The following is a 16,065-nucleotide window of genomic DNA, read 5'->3' as shown; positions in this document are numbered from 1 at the left end:
TTTCTCAGTCCTTTTTTTTTTTATTTTTGTTAGGTTTCTAAATTTTAACGGTTGTCGGCAACTACAAAACGAATATGAGGACAAAAATAAACGAATATGTGGATACAGAAGCTTCTCATTTGCATTTTACCAAAGTACGTTTGGAAAGAGTGTCTCTCCAGTCTGTGATCGTTGGTTGACGTTAGTTGTTTGCAAATTTTGAACACGATTCTATGTGGAAAATAAGAAACTGTGTTCAAGCTAACAAAAAACCTTGCCCTATTGTTGTCTCTCAATCTAGCAATCAAGTCAAAAAAACGAAAAGAAACTCATTCTGCAGATCTATTGACCTATTCTAGGCTAGCTTCAAATTCTTGTGTTTCCTGAGAAAAATCATCAAGCTCAAGGAGACAAGTTGTCCAACAATGTAGCCTCCTATAGCTCCATAACACACACATATAGGCCACTCCTGTTTAGAAGAATGATATAAGGATTAGTTTTATGTATATAATCACCACCACTTCATTCTTGCAATAGCCGTGATCATGACTAAGAGCCAAGGTCTTGATTGTATATTGAGGTAAACAGATATTACCTGCCATGGCCTTTCCCAGTCAAGTGGCATAGGCCAAGCTCCAAACCATCCTCCAATAATTGCTCCATATGCTGGAATCAAGATCATATATTCTATATTCCCGGTTGGTCTACAAGAAAACAGAAAGATGGATTAACAATAGATATTGTGTAAAATTACCATACAAGGTAATATCAACAACTTACTTTAGTGAAGCGAAGACACGATGCCAATTTGTCCATGATGCACCAAAAACAGCAGTCGCTGGTACAACCTGTGAAAATGAAAGACCATCAAAGGATTGTTCCAAAGCAGGCAAGGCATAGAAGCTAAAGCAGGCAACTAACCGTGAAAACAGACATAAGAAAGGACCAGTGAACTGTTTTTGGTAGAGATCTGCATAAGATGAAAGGTAATTACTCATGTCAGCAGTTGAAACTCAGGTGACCGTTAAGTAGAAGTGTGATCACAATCACCACCAAGGTGTCTCATTTGTAATCTGGACAGCTGAAAAGTCCAGATTATTTACAAACAATATTTCCAAAAAAGGAAAGAAATCAAAAGATTTAGAGAAACAAGATATTGATGAAACATACTGCATTCCAACAGGTGCACCCAAAGAAACAGCTCCCAAAGCATTTATGATAGCCCCTATTAAACAACGAAACACACAAGTTTAAAGAATTCACAATCAATGGATATTGAGCATTAGCAAGACGAAAGCATAATAAGAAGCTAATACTCATTCACATCTTCAGGTCAAGATTAACACTTTTGAATTTTCAAGTGAAACTCATTCAGCAAATAAAGAAAGTAGTGAGCTATCATATAATAAGCTGAAAAAAAACAAAATTACTAACCGGAAATTAGTCCTACTATGCTTCGCCCAACAGCTCTAAAGTACTGGAAAGCAATATGAGGAAATCATTCAGAGAGTCAAACACAAAGGAATCCAAATTTACTCTATTTGAAATCAAAAACGAAGCAAGGAAGAAGCAACCGAGCTAAATGAGAAAGTCAGCTTCTTTAAATCACAGCTACACTCACCGAGCATTTCTTTGGGTTACTTCTGAACAAGCTGAAGATGATTACCACGATCGGGAACTCAATCATCTGAAAAATTAACATCAAAACAAGGCTAAATTAGCTTAAACACACACACACACACATACACTAAAACATTCAATAGCCAGGTTGTGTAAAAGATAGTCTTAGTACCCATAGGAGACGCAGAGTGAGAGATGGATCAGATATGAGATCGACGGAGTACTTGTCACGGACCACCCAGAATCCGACGGCTAAAAATAACCCAGTAATCAAATAAACAAAAAAAGCCCCCAAAGCTGATATCGACTCGCCAATGGAGGTCTCTGGCTTCTTCTTCTTCCCTTCTTTCATAGCTTCCCCTTCTTCTGTCTTGTCCTCGACGAAATCAGAACGAACAAGTGAAGAAGAAGACGAGGCTAAATTACTGAAATACCCTCAGGGCCTTTTATTATATATGGGCCTAAAGTTTATACTTTATGGGCTTTTATTAGACCCACTAAATTTTAAAGCGGTGGCCGGAGATAAAATAAATATGTGCCGGCGAAATCCAGAAGTATCTGGTAGTTAAGCGCGAGTTCTCCATGTTTCCACAGTCCCTGAGAGCTTATCTCTCGAAATGTCTCGTTTCTCTTTTCGGATTCGTATATATATCTGCTTCCATCGATTCAGATTACCTCATCAAGCAAATAAACAAACAACGACAAAACAAAGAAATCGAAATCCCTAGTTTTCTACTAATTCAGCGAAATCTCCAATTTTACTGAAGCTTATATTTAGTAACAATGGCGACTAAATCAGAAAAGGCTATTGGCATCGATCTCGGCACTACATACAGCTGTGTCGGAGTTTGGATGAACGACCGTGTGGAGATCATCCCTAACGATCAGGGAAACCGCACGACGCCGTCGTACGTCGCCTTCACTGACACTGAGCGGATGATCGGAGACGCGGCGAAGAATCAAGTGGCGTTGAACCCTCAGAACACTGTCTTCGATGCGAAACGTCTCATCGGGAGGAGATTCTCTGATCCTTCTGTTCAGAGTGATATGGTACACTGGCCTTTCAAGGTTGTTTCCGGTCCTGGGGATAAACCGATGATTGTTGTCTCGTACAAGAATGAGGAGAAGCAGTTCTCTCCTGAGGAGATCTCTTCTATGGTGTTGGTGAAGATGAGGGAAGTCGCTGAGTCTTTCCTTGGTCACTCTGTTAAAAACGCCGTTGTGACTGTTCCGGCGTACTTTAATGATTCGCAGAGACAGGCGACGAAGGACGCCGGAGCTATTTCTGGGCTTAATGTGTTGCGGATTATTAATGAGCCGACTGCTGCAGCTATAGCTTACGGTCTGGACAAGAAGGGTACGAAGACTGGTGAGAGGAATGTTTTGATTTTCGATCTTGGTGGTGGAACGTTTGATGTCTCGCTGTTGACGATTGAAGAAGGTGTCTTTGAAGTGAAAGCTACTGCTGGAGATACTCATCTTGGTGGTGAAGACTTTGACAACAGACTTGTGAACCATTTCGTTGCCGAGTTCAGGAGGAAACACAAGAAGGATATTGGTGGGAATGCGAGGGCTCTTAGGAGGTTGAGGACGGCTTGTGAGAGAGCCAAGAGAACGCTTTCTTCCACAGCTCAGACGACTATTGAGATTGATTCCTTGCACGAGGGTGTTGACTTTTACGCGACCATCTCACGTGCTAGGTTTGAGGAGATGAACATGGATTTGTTCAGGAAATGTATGGATCCTGTTGAGAAAGTTCTTAAAGACGCCAAGCTTGACAAGGCACGTGTCCACGAGGTGGTTCTGGTCGGAGGTTCTACGAGGATTCCGAAAATTCAACAGCTTTTGCAAGATTTCTTTAACGGTAAGGAGCTATGCAAGAGCATTAACCCTGATGAGGCCGTTGCATATGGAGCTGCGGTTCAGGCTGCGATCCTGACTGGTGAAGGGAGTGACAAGGTTCAAGATCTTTTGCTTCTTGATGTTGCTCCGCTAAGCCTTGGACTTGAGACAGCAGGAGGGGTGATGACTGTGCTAATTCCGAGGAACACGACGGTTCCTTGTAAGAGGGAGCAAGTGTTCTCCACGTATGCGGACAATCAGCCTGGCGTTCTGATCCAAGTCTATGAAGGAGAACGTGCGAGGACCAAAGACAACAACCTGCTTGGAACGTTTGAGCTCAAGGGCATTCCTCCTGCCCCACGTGGAGTTCCTCAAATCAATGTTTGCTTTGACATTGATGCGAATGGGATCTTAAATGTGTCGGCGGAGGACAAGACCGCTGGTGTAAAGAACCAGATCACTATCACAAACGATAAAGGAAGGTTGAGTAAAGAAGAGATTGAGAAGATGGTGCAAGACGCTGAGAAGTATAAGGCTGAGGATGAGCAAGTGAAGAAGAAGGTCGAGGCCAAGAACTCACTTGAGAACTATGCTTACAACATGAGAAACACTATTAAGGATGAGAAACTCGCCCAGAAGCTAGATCAAGAGGATAAGAAGAAGATCGAGAAGGCGATCGATGAGACAATCGAATGGATTGAAGGTAACCAGCTGGCGGAAGTTGATGAGTTCGAGTATAAGTTGAAAGAGTTAGAGGGTATTTGCAACCCAATCATCTCAAAGATGTATCAAGGTGGTGCGGGTGCTGGAGGTCCAACAGGGGGTATGCCAACAGATGGTGACTTCGGTGGTTCCAGCGGTGCTGGAGGTCCAAAGATCGAAGAAGTGGATTAGAGTGTGTGCAGAATGCAGAGTGAAAATACAGAAGAGTATGCGCCAGTGGAGTCTTTGTTTTGTTGTGTGAGAGTTTAAGAGTGTTCATAAGTTGTATGCTTTACACGTTTCAGTATTTTGAGTAATAAAGAAAGTTGTCTTCTTTTTCTCAATAGTGTGCGTAGTAGTATCACATTGACATATCCACATGATGTTTGTCCAGTCTGTGTTGTATAAGCACAACTCTCTCTGAAAACGTTCATTAAGCTCTTCCTTATCTAAGACATATACTTATGGAAGTGTGGAAGTGTGGAAGTGTGTAGACAACGATGAATCTCCTTTGCTTGTTGGATTTGTCTTTGTCCTGAAAAAGGAAGATTCAAAACAGAGAATTTTGATCTTTGAAGTGTAAGAAAAGTATATTTGAACCCTAACTTGTCTCTTCAGAACTTGTTCTGTCTTGGCCCCACCCACAGACTTTATATACACACTGTTAGCTTCAAAACAGTCGCATCTCAAATCCACAAAGTTCAGACAAGCAATGGGAAGAGGATCTGTTGCATTGTTATTCCTTGTCCTCTTCTTTCTCTGCTTCCCCTTCTCATCAGATTCCCAAAAAGTCAATCCATCGACGAGCTTACTCAACCAAGAACAAGCCCATGGTGCTCTGTTTTAAGCATATATTGTTCCTCTTATGTTTATATGACCAAAGAAAATGAGCATCATTGTCTTGTTTTTGTTCTTTTTATAGCAGAAGTTACAATCAAATACATAACAAGAGGAGAAGATGACAAGAGCATCGACATCTTCCAGGCAGCGAAAGGAAGTCATGGAGTTACAGGTGGAAGAGGCGGAGGCCGGAAAACATCTCCAAGAAAAGGTAATGCCTCCATGGACCATCGGCCACCGTTGTTCTTCTCCGCTGCCTCCGTTCTATTTACTGGTTTCATAATGTTTTCATTAACTTCTTTCGACATGTCAATAAGATACTGTTGTACCTTAACAAATGTATTAACTTGAGAGTGTAACATATGTACTGAATATTGCAACTTTGAAATCTACTGGAAAGGATATGGGATAACACTTGTATATACATACTAGTAATAAGGAGTGGGTATATTCAACCAAACTGAGAATAAAGAACCATGAGAAAGACGCTATCCTACACACACAGAAAGAAGATTTCATTTCTGCTCGAAAGTGGAATCTTTGCTACATATCTACAAGCCAACCAAGAGCACAATTCAATTCCCACAACAAAATTAATGGCTGAGAGAGAGAAGAGCTCATTACTTCTTCTGAGCTTTTCACTTAGTACTTGAAACTAAAAGCAAAACCAGAAGATAGAACAAAAACTTAGTCCATTAAGAACGCTCCGCTGCAGAACCTGATTAAATCCCAACATTTTCTTTTCAGACAAGTCATGAATTTATTTCCAAGGCAGAGTATTTAGTTCGTAAGTAGCAATACCTGTTGCTGAATCTTCCAACAGCGTTTGTGGTTTCAAGAAGAGTGCCGCTGCCTTTCTCCAAAGCCATATAAAGCTCTTTGCCTCTGGTCACACGGGCGATCACCCACGCGTTGTTCTTAGCTCTGATGCATATTTCCATGTCTTTCTCCTGCCTTTTCGCAAGGCTTTTTTCTAAATCCACTTCTTCTCTAAGCTTGTTTAGTGCAAGTAGAGACTCCTGCGTTTTTCAAAATTCACACTTTTGAGTCCAAGGTGGTAATAGTTTCAGCTAGTAAATCATGAAAAGTGAAAGACGTTACCTTTGCAAGTGTAGCTACTTTTCCTGAAGGAGAAGCTCTGGAAACCTCCATGTCATTATCAACTACTAAATAACGGTAACCCTTAATATGGTAGGTATTCTCACCGCCCCACCCTCTTGAAATCTTCTCTTCAATTTTCAATATTCTCAGTGATGCCTGGAACAGAGATATTGGGTATATATTAGAAGACACCAGAAAAGATATTCACCATGAAAAATGGATGGGTGATGTGCTAACATCTTCAATAACTTGCTGTTTCACGGCTGAGACGTTTAAATCTCCATTGACAATGGCATTTGTAGGCATAAGAAGAAGTAAGGTGAGACTTTTATGCTGATAAGCAAGGAGATACACTCTTTCTTGTGTTTGCTGAAGCCAGATTGTAGGGATGGCAGAATCAGGGGAACCGCCAGTCTCTAGACCCCAAATATCGGTTATTAGAAAACCATCTTTCCCTTTTCTCCACTTATCATTCTGTAGTGGCCTAATAACATGATGCATGTTATTACCATTTCCTGAGGGTAGGGAATCAATTGAGCCAAAGGGTGCCAAAGTGGATCTATTAGAGATTTCAGATGAACCATGCCCCTTACGTAGATAAGACCAAGAATTCGCATCAGAGGATAAAGCTTTTGAGGTCAACCTCATTACAGCAAATGTAAATAAGTTGACGGTATCATCAGCTGAGAGAGTTGTTGAAACCAACAGATCTTGAAATAAGATCATAGAGTGGCATCTTAAGCTCCCAGCACATGAATCTAGTACTTGAACAAGAGACTGTATATCCAAAAATTGTTTGTCAAATAACAAATTATAAGTGTAATAAATAGTCCAATAGATTTGGAGAAACAAACCTGAACTTCAAGTGCAGTGTCCCTTGCTAAAGTAAGCATCTGAACAGTTCCACGCTCTCTCAAAGTTTCACGGAAAGTTGGTAGCTGAAGTTTCTTCCCAACAAAAAGATCTGCCCGAAAAACAAAACCTTTGCATAAGACACACGAACCAACTTGAACATAATGTGGGTGTGCACAAATCCAAAGAAGGCATTCGACATAGCAACTTCAGCATTATACCACAGCAGCAGAATTCCGAGCGAGACAGCTTTTGAAATGCTGACAATTAGCGACATAAAATGTATTGAAGATGGAAACAGAATGAAAAGGAAAACACTGAAAAATTTTATGTGCTAGATTTTGTGAGAATCACTTACTGCTTAGATAATCTGTGAAGAACGGGTACAACTGTGACCGGGTAAGCTCTCCTGTTGGTTCTTTCTCGATTAATGCCCTAATTGACCCGTGAAACATCACAAAGAGTGAGTGCACTTCCTTAAGAACTCTCCTTAATGCATCAATCCTCCATATTGCCCCTGTCTCCTTATTTTTCTCCACAACCTGCCACTGTCTAGATCAGATCTTGTTCACTGACATTACTAAGACACATCCGGTGCATCGTTCATTAAAAAATTATGTGCTATAACAAGTAAAAGTAAGACATTGTCTTACCATAACCATCCAGATATCGGGTTCAGGCTCATAGAAAACATGGGAATGTCCTTCTGCTTCTATAACCTCACAAGCTGTCTCCGGAGAGAAAAGTCTGCATTTTTAGTCACAACAAGCCTCAAAAGATGAACAAGATTCACACAGTCTATTATTGATTAAGGAGCTTGATCTATCAACCATTTTTATCGAAAAAAGATCATAAATGCAACCAAATCTCGAACACCAGTAATGAGAAAAAAAACTAGTAAAAGGGAAGAATGAGCAGCAGCTAACCTAGTAAAAGTAATAAGCCCTTCACTGAGCCCTATAACTGATAACTGCGTGGATAAGTCTAAGTCGGCAGGATAAAAGAACAAAATCTTGTCTAGCTCTTGTCCTTCGGTTTGACCTCTCCTCAGATCAAACACGCAAAGTCGAAGGCTTTCATTAGCAGAGCTCACGGACACCATTTTCCGGTAGCTTCTACGAGCTCATTAACACCCTGCCTAACATATACAAATGCAAAGAAACGGTTCAGAAATCAAGCAATGTTAAAACTGGTTGTTTTCTAATATGTACATACTCTACTTCAAAATCCCCAAGTAATTTTTAAGGTTTTCAAGGCCCACATTGGTGATTGAACTCACGGCACTCAAACCTAAAACAATGTTCCTAATAGGAAGACCGAAGAACTCATATATCGAGAAGAGAACAAATTACTATTTTAGGGCTCTAAAAGAGAAGAATTTGGAAAATTTACTACCTTTGAGGACGAATTCAAAGAGCGAAGTCCCAATGAGTAGTAGTAATCGATCTTCGGGTATAGCGATCGGAGACAGATTAACGAACAAGAACAAAAAGAAGCCAACTTCAAAAATTTGGTGGAAAGCTCAAATTTTTCAAAACACAAACTCGACACAGGGATCAGAATTTGATCGATTGAGCTGAAATCAGTTGAGATTTGGCGACAAGGAGGATAAGGGAAGAAGACAGAAGTGGAAGCAAGCAGGTGGACAAGCTAACCGCCACTGAAAAAAAATCCCGCAGGAGAAAAACGGGTCGGGTTATCAAAAGAATCGGGTCAATATCTGAAACGGGTTAACCGAATATTTTTTCAAGATTCTCAACAGCTGACGTCATCTCAATCAGTTTTTGTCTCTCTTTTACTCTATCACTCGGTTAATGATTAATTTTTAACATTAAATTATGGGGGAGAGATAATGATAATGACAACATTAATGATCTAAAAAGTAGATTTGATAAAAGAAAATTATATTCACTTCGTTTCAAAATATAAGATGTTTTAGCTAAAGCACGCAGATTAAAAAATCCCGCAGGAGAAAAACGGGTCGGGTTATCAAAAGAATCGGGTCAATATCTGAAATGGGTTAACCGAATATTTTTTCAAGATTCTCAACAGGTGACGTCATCTCAATCAGTTTTTGTCTCTCTTTTACTCTATCACTCGGTTAATGATTAATTTTTAACATTAAATTATGGGGGAGAGATAACGATAATGACAACATTAATGATCTAAAAAGTAGATTTGATAAAAGAAAATTATATTCTCTTTGTTTCAAAATATAAGATGTTTTAGCTAAAGCACGCAGATTAAGAAGTCTTTACTTTTAACAAGTTCAACCAATTAAAAATAATACTGCATAATATAAAATACTAAACCAATCTAAAATTTACATAAATCTTGCAAACAACCTATATTAGGAAACAAAAAACTTCTCTAAAATATCTTATATTTTGAAACGGAGGGGAGGAGTACTACTGCAAATTAGTGGGTAGTTAGAGGTAACCCGGTAAAATTAACTAGATAGGTCGGTCGGTTAGCATTCCGGTTTAACCCTCAAGTGGGGGCTGGGGGCAGTAGTAGTAGTTTACATTCTCATATCATTTCACCACCACAACTCACTCACGACTAATTGCAAAGCTTTTTTTTTTGTTTTGCGTGTGTTTTTGTCTCCATCGCTCTTTTGTTTCCGACATAAAGGAAAATACAATATCAGACGAATCATTCGGTGTTTTGCTTACGAGAAGCTTCGATCGATCTCTTAGGTTTTATTTTTCTTCTTCGTTTGGTTTATGAATCTTTCCATTTCGTTTTCGTTGGTTTAAGCTTGAGTGATGAAACCAGTCTCCGTGTCAGAGGTAAAATTCAGATACATCTGCTAGATTTTCTTCGCTTCTTACCGGTTGATATGATTCTGGGTTCGTTTTGTTTCCAATCTGTAGCTGTTTGATCCGGTGGCTGGTAAGCTATTACGGCGTTTTTAGCTCTGGTATGGCTTTGTGCTTTGTGGTTCGTTTGCTTCTGAGTTTCCAATTTTCTTTTTATTTTTTTTTTTTATTTTTTTTATTTTTTATTTTAATCACTTATCGGAATCTGAGATTAGTTTATTGTTTTCTGGTCACAGTTGGCTTGGCTAGAGTAAGAACGACGACGAGATCACCCTTGATTTAACTGGTATTTCTTCTTTAGATTCCCATGTTTTAAATAGCTTCCTGTAATTTCGTTGCCTGTGTTGTCTATGGGATACGTTCTTAGTTGGCTTGCAGTGTTTTTGGTTATTTTTGCAATTCGGTATCTGAATCTAAGTATCTGTTTTTACATTGTTTTATGTTGATCTGTTTGATTGTTTGGCATTTCAGTTTTTTTGCATTTTCAACAATGTCTGAACTAAAAGAGCGGCTGCTTCCTCCAAGACCTGCTTCAGCTATGAACCTCAGAGATACTGCTGTGTCTCGCCCTTCTGCTTCTGGAAGAGCTCCCCTTCTCGGAGTTGATGTCCTGGGTCTGAAGAAGCGTGGACAAGGCCTACGGTCTTGGATTCGTGTTGATACTTCTGGCAATACTCAGGTCATGGAGGTTGACAAGTTCACTATGATGCGCAGATGTGATTTGCCCGCCCGTGATTTAAGGCTGCTTGATCCCTTGTTTGTGTATCCCTCAACTATCCTCGGCCGAGAAAAGGCTATTGTCGTCAACTTGGAGCAAATTCGTTGTATTATTACTGCTGATGAGGTTCTGCTCCTCAATTCCCTTGACAACTACGTGCTGCGTTATGTTGTTGAGTTGCAGCAGAGACTAAAGACTAGCGCTGTAGGTGAGCTGTGGCAGGAGGAAAATTCCCAGTTGAGTAGGAGACGGAGCAGGAGTTTTGACAATGCTTTTGAGAATTCATCCCCTGATTATTTACCTTTCGAGTTCAGAGCTCTTGAAATAGCCCTTGAAGCTGCTTGTACCTTTCTCGATTCTCAGGTTAGTTTAGTAACAGTTTAGCTTAGACTTTGATTCCCCCTTGGAAAAAACAGACTAATATACTGGCTTGATTTTGACTTCTACACACTAAGTTGGTGAAATTTTATCTTTCTGTATAGGCTTCAGAGTTGGAGATTGAGGCATACCCGTTATTAGATGAGCTTACCTCGAAGATCAGTACACTAAACTTGGAGCGTGTACGTAGATTAAAGAGCAGGCTTGTGGCATTGACAAGAAGAGTTCAGAAGGTTCGGGATGAGATCGAGCAGCTAATGGATGATGATGGAGATATGGCAGAAATGTATCTAACAGAGAAGAAGAAGAGAATGGAAGGTTCTTTGTACGGTGACCAATCCATAATGGGTTACAGGTCAAATGATGGTCTATCTGTTTCTGCACCAGTTTCTCCTGTTTCTTCTCCACCTGATTCCCGAAGGCTTGATAAAAGCTTGAGCATTGCAAGGAGCCGGCATGACAGTGCAAGGAGCTCAGAAGGCGTCCAGGAGAACATCGAAGAGCTAGAGATGTTGCTGGAAGCTTATTTTGTCGTCATTGATAGCACTCTAAACAAGTTGACATCGGTACTTAAAGCCTCTTCTCTTTTTTTTACTTTCTGTCTTTCTTTGTTATGAAGCTCTAATCAACGGTATCCATCTCTTTATTTTACAGTTGAAGGAGTACATTGATGACACTGAAGATTTCATTAACATTCAACTGGTAATACCTCAAAGTTCAACCTTTTCCATTCAGTTTGAGAAACCATAAGAGCCTGCTGAAAAAGTCTTTGATTTTGTGCAGGATAATGTGCGGAATCAGCTGATCCAGTTTGAGTTGCTTCTGACGACTGCAACATTTGTTGTAGCAATATTTGGGGTGGTAGCTGGGATCTTTGGGATGAACTTTGAGATAGACTTCTTCAACCAGCCAGGTGCATTCAGATGGGTACTCATAATCACTGGAGTATGTGGACTTGTTATTTTTTCGGCATTCGTCTGGTTCTTCAAGTATAGGAGACTCATGCCTCTATAAGAAGATAGAGAGAGATAGACATGAATGTGCCTCCCCCAGAAAAGTAGACATAAACTTCTCTATTGTTATGTTGCTTACAGATTAATGATTTGTTTCCTTTCCACAATGGAATCTTAAGCATTTTTATTATAGGGGTTGTCAATCCAAATGTGATAGAATCTTGATCTTTTTTATTTAGAAACGGATAACCAAACATGGTGCTTAAAAAAAATTCAAGAAAATGAGAATGACTTTGGTATCTAAACCACAAAACCTCAGAGATCATATACTGAGTTTTTAAACATGTGTGGCAGTGAGACAGACTACTTGTTAGATGATGGAGACGAGGAGAGACGTGCTTTCCGAGCTTTATCAGCCTTGTCCATGTAATCTTGGTGAGATTGATGCTTTGACCCTAAAAGAAACCAATGAAGTTCAAGGATTTAGCCTAAACAGAGTTAAACCCTATGAGTTGTAACCATCAGACGAAACGATATACAGATTCTGGTCCAATTGGAATGTTAAATTGGAAACACTGAGATACCATTTGTTCAGTGTTATCTAGCAGCCAAGCCAATATGATTATAATAACATCTTATTTCGAACCCAGGATCTACAAGAACTACTGATTCATCTTCATAAATATACAATATTATTAAACGATGAGAGTCGAGATCGGACCTTGAGTCATCAAATACCACGGAACTCCGAAGATGAGCGAGACGATTCCGATCCCAACGATGACGTGTTTCTTTTCACCACTGTAAACGTAATGTTCCATTTTAGCTCTGAATCCTCCGCCTCCGGCCATACTCGCCGCAGCACCGCCATTGGTCTTCGTCTCATTTCCCATCCTCAGATTTCGTTCGATTTACTTTACTTACCATACCAGTCATCAACAGGGTTTATCAATCCAAGAATTAGTGGGCCTTAATGAAAGGCCCATCAACATTAAACTTTCTCATTGTCATAATAACATTTTGAACCCTATATTTTGTTGCATATTAGTGGAAAGCGGTATAACTTTCTGCAATTACACTTTTAGCCAAAAATACGTGGTAGGTGAAGTGGATGACACAACAACACAAGAGAGAGCTATAATAACTCTTGGCGCCTCGTCAAATTACGCGGTAAATACGCTCCTCAATCCTCATCAAAACATGGTTAGTGTATGATTAATTTAACAAACTTTCACAACGGTCGAATCTCAGTCAATCATTCATCCGCCATCTATGGTACCAACAACAACTAACAAGGAATCTTCAATTTCTTCTTTCCCAAGTTTCTTCAAGCCCTCGAAGATTAACCCAAAATCATTCATACACTTTTCCATGAGTATTTTGCTTTCGATGCTCTCCTTAATCGACTCTCCTTTTTTTATATTATATAATCGAGATCTGTGGTGATACTAGGTAGGTTAAGCGTATGGTTGTTTCTCAGAACAAATGTACAAATCACAATACATAAGCGGCCAGAGAGAAAAATTCGTTAGGTAAAGATCCAATAGTATTTTTTTTTTTGTCTTTGTTATATCTTCAGATCTATTGAATGACGTATGAACTTTGAATGTATAGGTTAGATGATATAGATTCAACTTCTTCACCTGCGACTGGAATGATGATGAAAGGAAACTGTTTCGGATTTAACCTAAAGAATCGAGGGGGAGGAGAAAAGAAGAAAGTATCCAAATCTTTCAGGGAAGGAGTCAAAAAAATCGGATCAGAAGGTCTAATAACCATCGGCAAATCGGTTACAAGAGCCGTGTTTCCAGAAGATTTGAGGATAACAGAGAAGAAAATATTCGATCCTCAAGACAAAACACTTCTCATATGGAACAGATTGTTCGTCATTTCTTGTATTTTAGCTGTCTCGGTTGATCCATTGTTCTTTTATCTTCCCGTTGTCGATAATTCCGGAAGCAGCTGTATAGGGATTGACACGAAGCTAGCTGTTACAACCACTACTCTTAGAACCATCGTTGATGTTTTCTACTTGACTCGAATGGCTCTTCAGTTTCGTACAGCTTATATAGCTCCTTCTTCTCGTGTGTTTGGTCGCGGTGAGCTTGTCATTGATCCTGCAAAGATCGCAGAACGCTACTTAACCCGTTATTTCATCGTTGATTTCCTTGCAGTGCTTCCTTTACCTCAGGTAGAATAGAGTCAAAAATATCATTAGATGGTTACTAAAAAAAATGGATTCTTTTTTAGGATTCATTAATATGATGTTTTGCGTGGCTATTACAGATTGCGGTGTGGAAGTTTCTTCACGGGTCTAAAGGATCAGATGTGTTACCGACGAAAACAGCATTGTTAAACATTGTGATTGTGCAGTATATTCCTAGATTCGTTAGGTTTATTCCGTTAACATCAGAACTGAAGAAAACTGCAGGAGCTTTTGCTGAAGGAGCTTGGGCTGGTGCTGCTTATTATCTCCTCTGGTATATGCTTGCAAGCCACGTAAGTTTCTCTATGTATATATATATGACTCTTCTTTTGAGACATTTATTTATGATTTATATACACTTGCAGATAACTGGAGCGTTTTGGTACATGTTGTCAGTGGAACGTAATGATACTTGTTGGAGATTTGCTTGTAAAGTCCAGCCAGATCCGCGACTCTGTGTTCAGATTCTGTATTGTGGGAGTAAATTTGTGAGCAATCGAGACACTGAATGGATCAAAACAGTCCCTGAGCTTCTCAAAAGCAATTGTTCTGCTAAAGCAGATGACTCAAAGTTTAACTATGGGATATACGGTCAAGCTATATCTTCAGGCATTGTATCATCAACATCATTTTTCTCCAAGTTCTGTTATTGTCTTTGGTGGGGTCTTCAAAATCTCAGGTAAGGCATTGCAACCGATTAATCAACCGTTAGCTTATGCAGTAGTTTTGATATATTTTGGTGTCTTCTTGAACAGCACGTTAGGTCAAGGGCTGCAAACAAGTACATTTCCAGGAGAGGTTTTGTTTTCCATTGCGATTGCTATAGCTGGGCTTCTTCTTTTCGCGCTTCTAATCGGGAATATGCAGACTTATCTTCAGTCACTTACTGTTCGTCTCGAGGAAATGAGGATCAAGAGACGTGACTCCGAACAGTGGATGCATCACAGGTCACTTCCACAAAATCTGAGGGAAAGAGTCAGACGCTATGATCAATACAAATGGTTAGAGACAAGAGGTGTAGACGAAGAAAACATTGTCCAGAGTTTACCTAAGGATCTCAGGAGAGACATCAAACGCCATCTCTGTCTGAATTTAGTTAGAAGGGTAAAGTTTTTAGAATCAGAATGCTATAAAAATTGCTTCATATACTAACTAACTAACTATGTGTTCTGTTTCTGCAGGTTCCTCTGTTTGCTAATATGGATGAAAGATTACTTGACGCGATCTGTGAGAGATTAAAGCCGAGTCTATACACGGAAAGCACATACATTGTGCGTGAAGGAGACCCGGTTAACGAAATGATGTTCATAATCCGAGGTCGGTTAGAGAGTGTAACAACAGATGGAGGAAGAAGTGGTTTCTTCAATAGAGGGTTACTGAAAGAAGGAGACTTTTGTGGTGAAGAGCTTCTGACATGGGCACTTGACCCTAAAGCAGGCTCAAACTTACCTTCTTCCACAAGAACAGTGAAGGCTCTGACTGAAGTAGAGGCTTTCGCTCTTGAAGCTGAAGAGCTGAAGTTTGTAGCAAGTCAGTTTAGGAGACTTCATAGTCGACAGGTTCAACAAACTTTTAGGTTTTATTCTCAGCAATGGAGAACTTGGGCTTCTTGCTTCATCCAAGCTGCTTGGCGTCGATATTCGAGAAGGAAAAATGCCGAATTGAGACGCCTTGAAGAAGAAGAAGAAGAAATGGGTTATGATGAAGATGAGTATGATGACGAAAGTGACAAGAGGCCTATGCTTATCACTAGAAGTGAGTCTTCTTCTAGGCTGCGTTCAACGATATTAGCATCAAGATTTGCTGCTAATGCTTTGAAAGGGCACAGACGAAGGACCTCAGAGAGTTCAAAGACCTTGCTGAATCTGCAAAAGCCTCCGGAACCTGATTTTGGTGCCGAATAATAAATTTCTTGTGCAGAGAGGCCAACATAACATCAGAACAGAGACTTTATAATTGATTTATACACATAAATTCTATATATATAACTTGTTTCAGAAACTGTAAGATTATCTACACGAGAGCCAATGATCCTTCAAAGACCTGCATTGC

At 39.9% G+C, this 16,065-nt stretch overlaps 7 protein-coding genes across 11 annotated transcripts; 4 read left to right on the top strand and 3 right to left on the bottom strand.

The window, feature by feature from the left end:
- Positions 98–2,033, bottom strand: LOC104740292 (phosphatidylinositol-glycan biosynthesis class F protein). The gene is made up of 8 exons (XM_010460841.2): positions 1,772–2,033; positions 1,601–1,666; positions 1,414–1,456; positions 1,150–1,204; positions 901–949; positions 760–827; positions 575–683; positions 98–448 (listed from the first exon to the last, which is right to left on the bottom strand). The coding sequence occupies exons 1-8, from the start codon at positions 1,949–1,951 to the stop codon at positions 335–337; spliced, it is 684 nt and encodes a 227-aa protein (XP_010459143.1). The 5' UTR covers positions 1,952–2,033; the 3' UTR covers positions 98–334.
- Positions 2,159–4,482, top strand: LOC104740291 (heat shock 70 kDa protein 5-like). Its single transcript, XM_010460840.2, has one exon. It carries the CDS (start codon positions 2,383–2,385, stop codon positions 4,333–4,335), a length of 1,953 nt encoding a protein of 650 aa, XP_010459142.1. The 5' UTR covers positions 2,159–2,382; the 3' UTR covers positions 4,336–4,482.
- LOC104740288 lies at positions 4,577–5,405 on the top strand. 2 transcript variants are annotated; one of them, XM_019235749.1, is made up of 2 exons: positions 4,577–4,976; positions 5,066–5,405. In XM_019235749.1, exons 1-2 carry the CDS (start codon positions 4,856–4,858, stop codon positions 5,332–5,334), a joined length of 390 nt encoding a protein of 129 aa, XP_019091294.1. In that variant the 5' UTR covers positions 4,577–4,855; the 3' UTR covers positions 5,335–5,405. The 2 variants fall into 2 exon arrangements, 1 of the variants encoding a protein (XP_019091294.1); XR_002035099.1 differs by having other exon boundaries at positions 4,884–4,976; positions 5,069–5,154.
- On the bottom strand, positions 5,482–8,596 carry LOC104740289 (vacuolar fusion protein CCZ1 homolog). 3 transcript variants are annotated; one of them, XM_010460838.2, is made up of 10 exons: positions 8,332–8,596; positions 7,863–8,074; positions 7,590–7,683; positions 7,295–7,478; positions 7,158–7,196; positions 6,939–7,048; positions 6,322–6,861; positions 6,085–6,240; positions 5,785–6,002; positions 5,482–5,701 (listed from the first exon to the last, which is right to left on the bottom strand). In XM_010460838.2, the coding sequence occupies exons 2-10, from the start codon at positions 8,036–8,038 to the stop codon at positions 5,671–5,673; spliced, it is 1,548 nt and encodes a 515-aa protein (XP_010459140.1). In that variant the 5' UTR covers positions 8,039–8,074; positions 8,332–8,596; the 3' UTR covers positions 5,482–5,670. The 3 variants fall into 3 exon arrangements, with proteins under 3 accessions (XP_010459140.1, XP_019091285.1, XP_010459141.1); XM_019235740.1 differs by having other exon boundaries at positions 7,863–8,070; positions 8,332–8,595; XM_010460839.2 differs by lacking the exon at positions 7,158–7,196 and having other exon boundaries at positions 8,332–8,594.
- Positions 9,470–11,997, top strand: LOC104740286 (magnesium transporter MRS2-1-like). Of its 2 annotated transcripts, none has more exons than XM_010460834.2 (7): positions 9,470–9,728; positions 9,813–9,859; positions 9,995–10,044; positions 10,230–10,839; positions 10,959–11,420; positions 11,509–11,556; positions 11,638–11,997. In XM_010460834.2, exons 4-7 carry the CDS (start codon positions 10,249–10,251, stop codon positions 11,866–11,868), a joined length of 1,332 nt encoding a protein of 443 aa, XP_010459136.1. In that variant the 5' UTR covers positions 9,470–9,728; positions 9,813–9,859; positions 9,995–10,044; positions 10,230–10,248; the 3' UTR covers positions 11,869–11,997. The 2 variants fall into 2 exon arrangements, with proteins under 2 accessions (XP_010459136.1, XP_010459137.1); XM_010460835.2 differs by having other exon boundaries at positions 9,813–9,879.
- Positions 12,017–12,730, bottom strand: LOC104740287. The gene is made up of 2 exons (XM_010460836.2): positions 12,529–12,730; positions 12,017–12,262 (listed from the first exon to the last, which is right to left on the bottom strand). Exons 1-2 carry the CDS (start codon positions 12,698–12,700, stop codon positions 12,171–12,173), a joined length of 264 nt encoding a protein of 87 aa, XP_010459138.1. The 5' UTR covers positions 12,701–12,730; the 3' UTR covers positions 12,017–12,170.
- Positions 13,293–16,059, top strand: LOC104740285 (putative cyclic nucleotide-gated ion channel 7). The gene is made up of 5 exons (XM_019235461.1): positions 13,293–13,339; positions 13,422–13,998; positions 14,094–14,692; positions 14,769–15,117; positions 15,195–16,059. Exons 1-5 carry the CDS (start codon positions 13,293–13,295, stop codon positions 15,915–15,917), a joined length of 2,295 nt encoding a protein of 764 aa, XP_019091006.1. The 3' UTR covers positions 15,918–16,059.

The sequence above is a fragment of the Camelina sativa genome, chromosome 14, assembly GCF_000633955.1.
Source record: "Camelina sativa cultivar DH55 chromosome 14, Cs, whole genome shotgun sequence".
NCBI lineage: Eukaryota > Viridiplantae > Streptophyta > Magnoliopsida > Brassicales > Brassicaceae > Camelina > Camelina sativa.
This window is presented reverse-complemented; position numbering and strand designations above follow the sequence as displayed.

What these genes read in the sequence shown, in the direction of transcription:
- LOC104740291 (XM_010460840.2), top strand. Translation starts at nt 2,383, where the DNA reads ATGGCGACTAAATCAGAAAAGGCTATTGGCATCGATCTCGGCACTACA.
- LOC104740292 (XM_010460841.2), bottom strand. Translation starts at nt 1,951, where the DNA reads ATGAAAGAAGGGAAGAAGAAGAAGCCAGAGACCTCCATTGGCGAGTCG. An exon ending in CATAGTAGGACTAATTTCCG is followed by an intron (nt 1,205 to 1,413) that starts GTTAGTAATTTT and finishes GTTGTTTAATAG; the next exon opens with GGGCTATCATAAATGCTTTG. An exon ending in ACTGGGAAAGGCCATGGCAG is followed by an intron (nt 449 to 574) that starts GTAATATCTGTT and finishes TCTTCTAAACAG; the next exon opens with GAGTGGCCTATATGTGTGTG.
- LOC104740288 (XM_019235749.1), top strand. Translation starts at nt 4,856, where the DNA reads ATGGGAAGAGGATCTGTTGCATTGTTATTCCTTGTCCTCTTCTTTCTC. An exon ending in CAACCAAGAACAAGCCCATG is followed by an intron (nt 4,977 to 5,065) that starts GTGCTCTGTTTT and finishes TTCTTTTTATAG; the next exon opens with CAGAAGTTACAATCAAATAC.
- LOC104740287 (XM_010460836.2), bottom strand. Translation starts at nt 12,700, where the DNA reads ATGGGAAATGAGACGAAGACCAATGGCGGTGCTGCGGCGAGTATGGCC. An exon ending in GTGGTATTTGATGACTCAAG is followed by an intron (nt 12,263 to 12,528) that starts GTCCGATCTCGA and finishes GGTTTCTTTTAG; the next exon opens with GGTCAAAGCATCAATCTCAC.
- LOC104740285 (XM_019235461.1), top strand. Translation starts at nt 13,293, where the DNA reads ATGTACAAATCACAATACATAAGCGGCCAGAGAGAAAAATTCGTTAG. An exon ending in TGGGGTCTTCAAAATCTCAG is followed by an intron (nt 14,693 to 14,768) that starts GTAAGGCATTGC and finishes CTTCTTGAACAG; the next exon opens with CACGTTAGGTCAAGGGCTGC. An exon ending in GTCTGAATTTAGTTAGAAGG is followed by an intron (nt 15,118 to 15,194) that starts GTAAAGTTTTTA and finishes CTGTTTCTGCAG; the next exon opens with GTTCCTCTGTTTGCTAATAT.
- LOC104740289 (XM_010460838.2), bottom strand. Translation starts at nt 8,038, where the DNA reads ATGGTGTCCGTGAGCTCTGCTAATGAAAGCCTTCGACTTTGCGTGTTT. An exon ending in CCGATATCTGGATGGTTATG is followed by an intron (nt 7,479 to 7,589) that starts GTAAGACAATGT and finishes AGACAGTGGCAG; the next exon opens with GTTGTGGAGAAAAATAAGGA. An exon ending in AAGTAGCTACACTTGCAAAG is followed by an intron (nt 6,003 to 6,084) that starts GTAACGTCTTTC and finishes TGAAAAACGCAG; the next exon opens with GAGTCTCTACTTGCACTAAA.
- LOC104740286 (XM_010460834.2), top strand. Translation starts at nt 10,249, where the DNA reads ATGTCTGAACTAAAAGAGCGGCTGCTTCCTCCAAGACCTGCTTCAGCT. An exon ending in GTACCTTTCTCGATTCTCAG is followed by an intron (nt 10,840 to 10,958) that starts GTTAGTTTAGTA and finishes CTTTCTGTATAG; the next exon opens with GCTTCAGAGTTGGAGATTGA. An exon ending in CTCTAAACAAGTTGACATCG is followed by an intron (nt 11,421 to 11,508) that starts GTACTTAAAGCC and finishes TTTATTTTACAG; the next exon opens with TTGAAGGAGTACATTGATGA.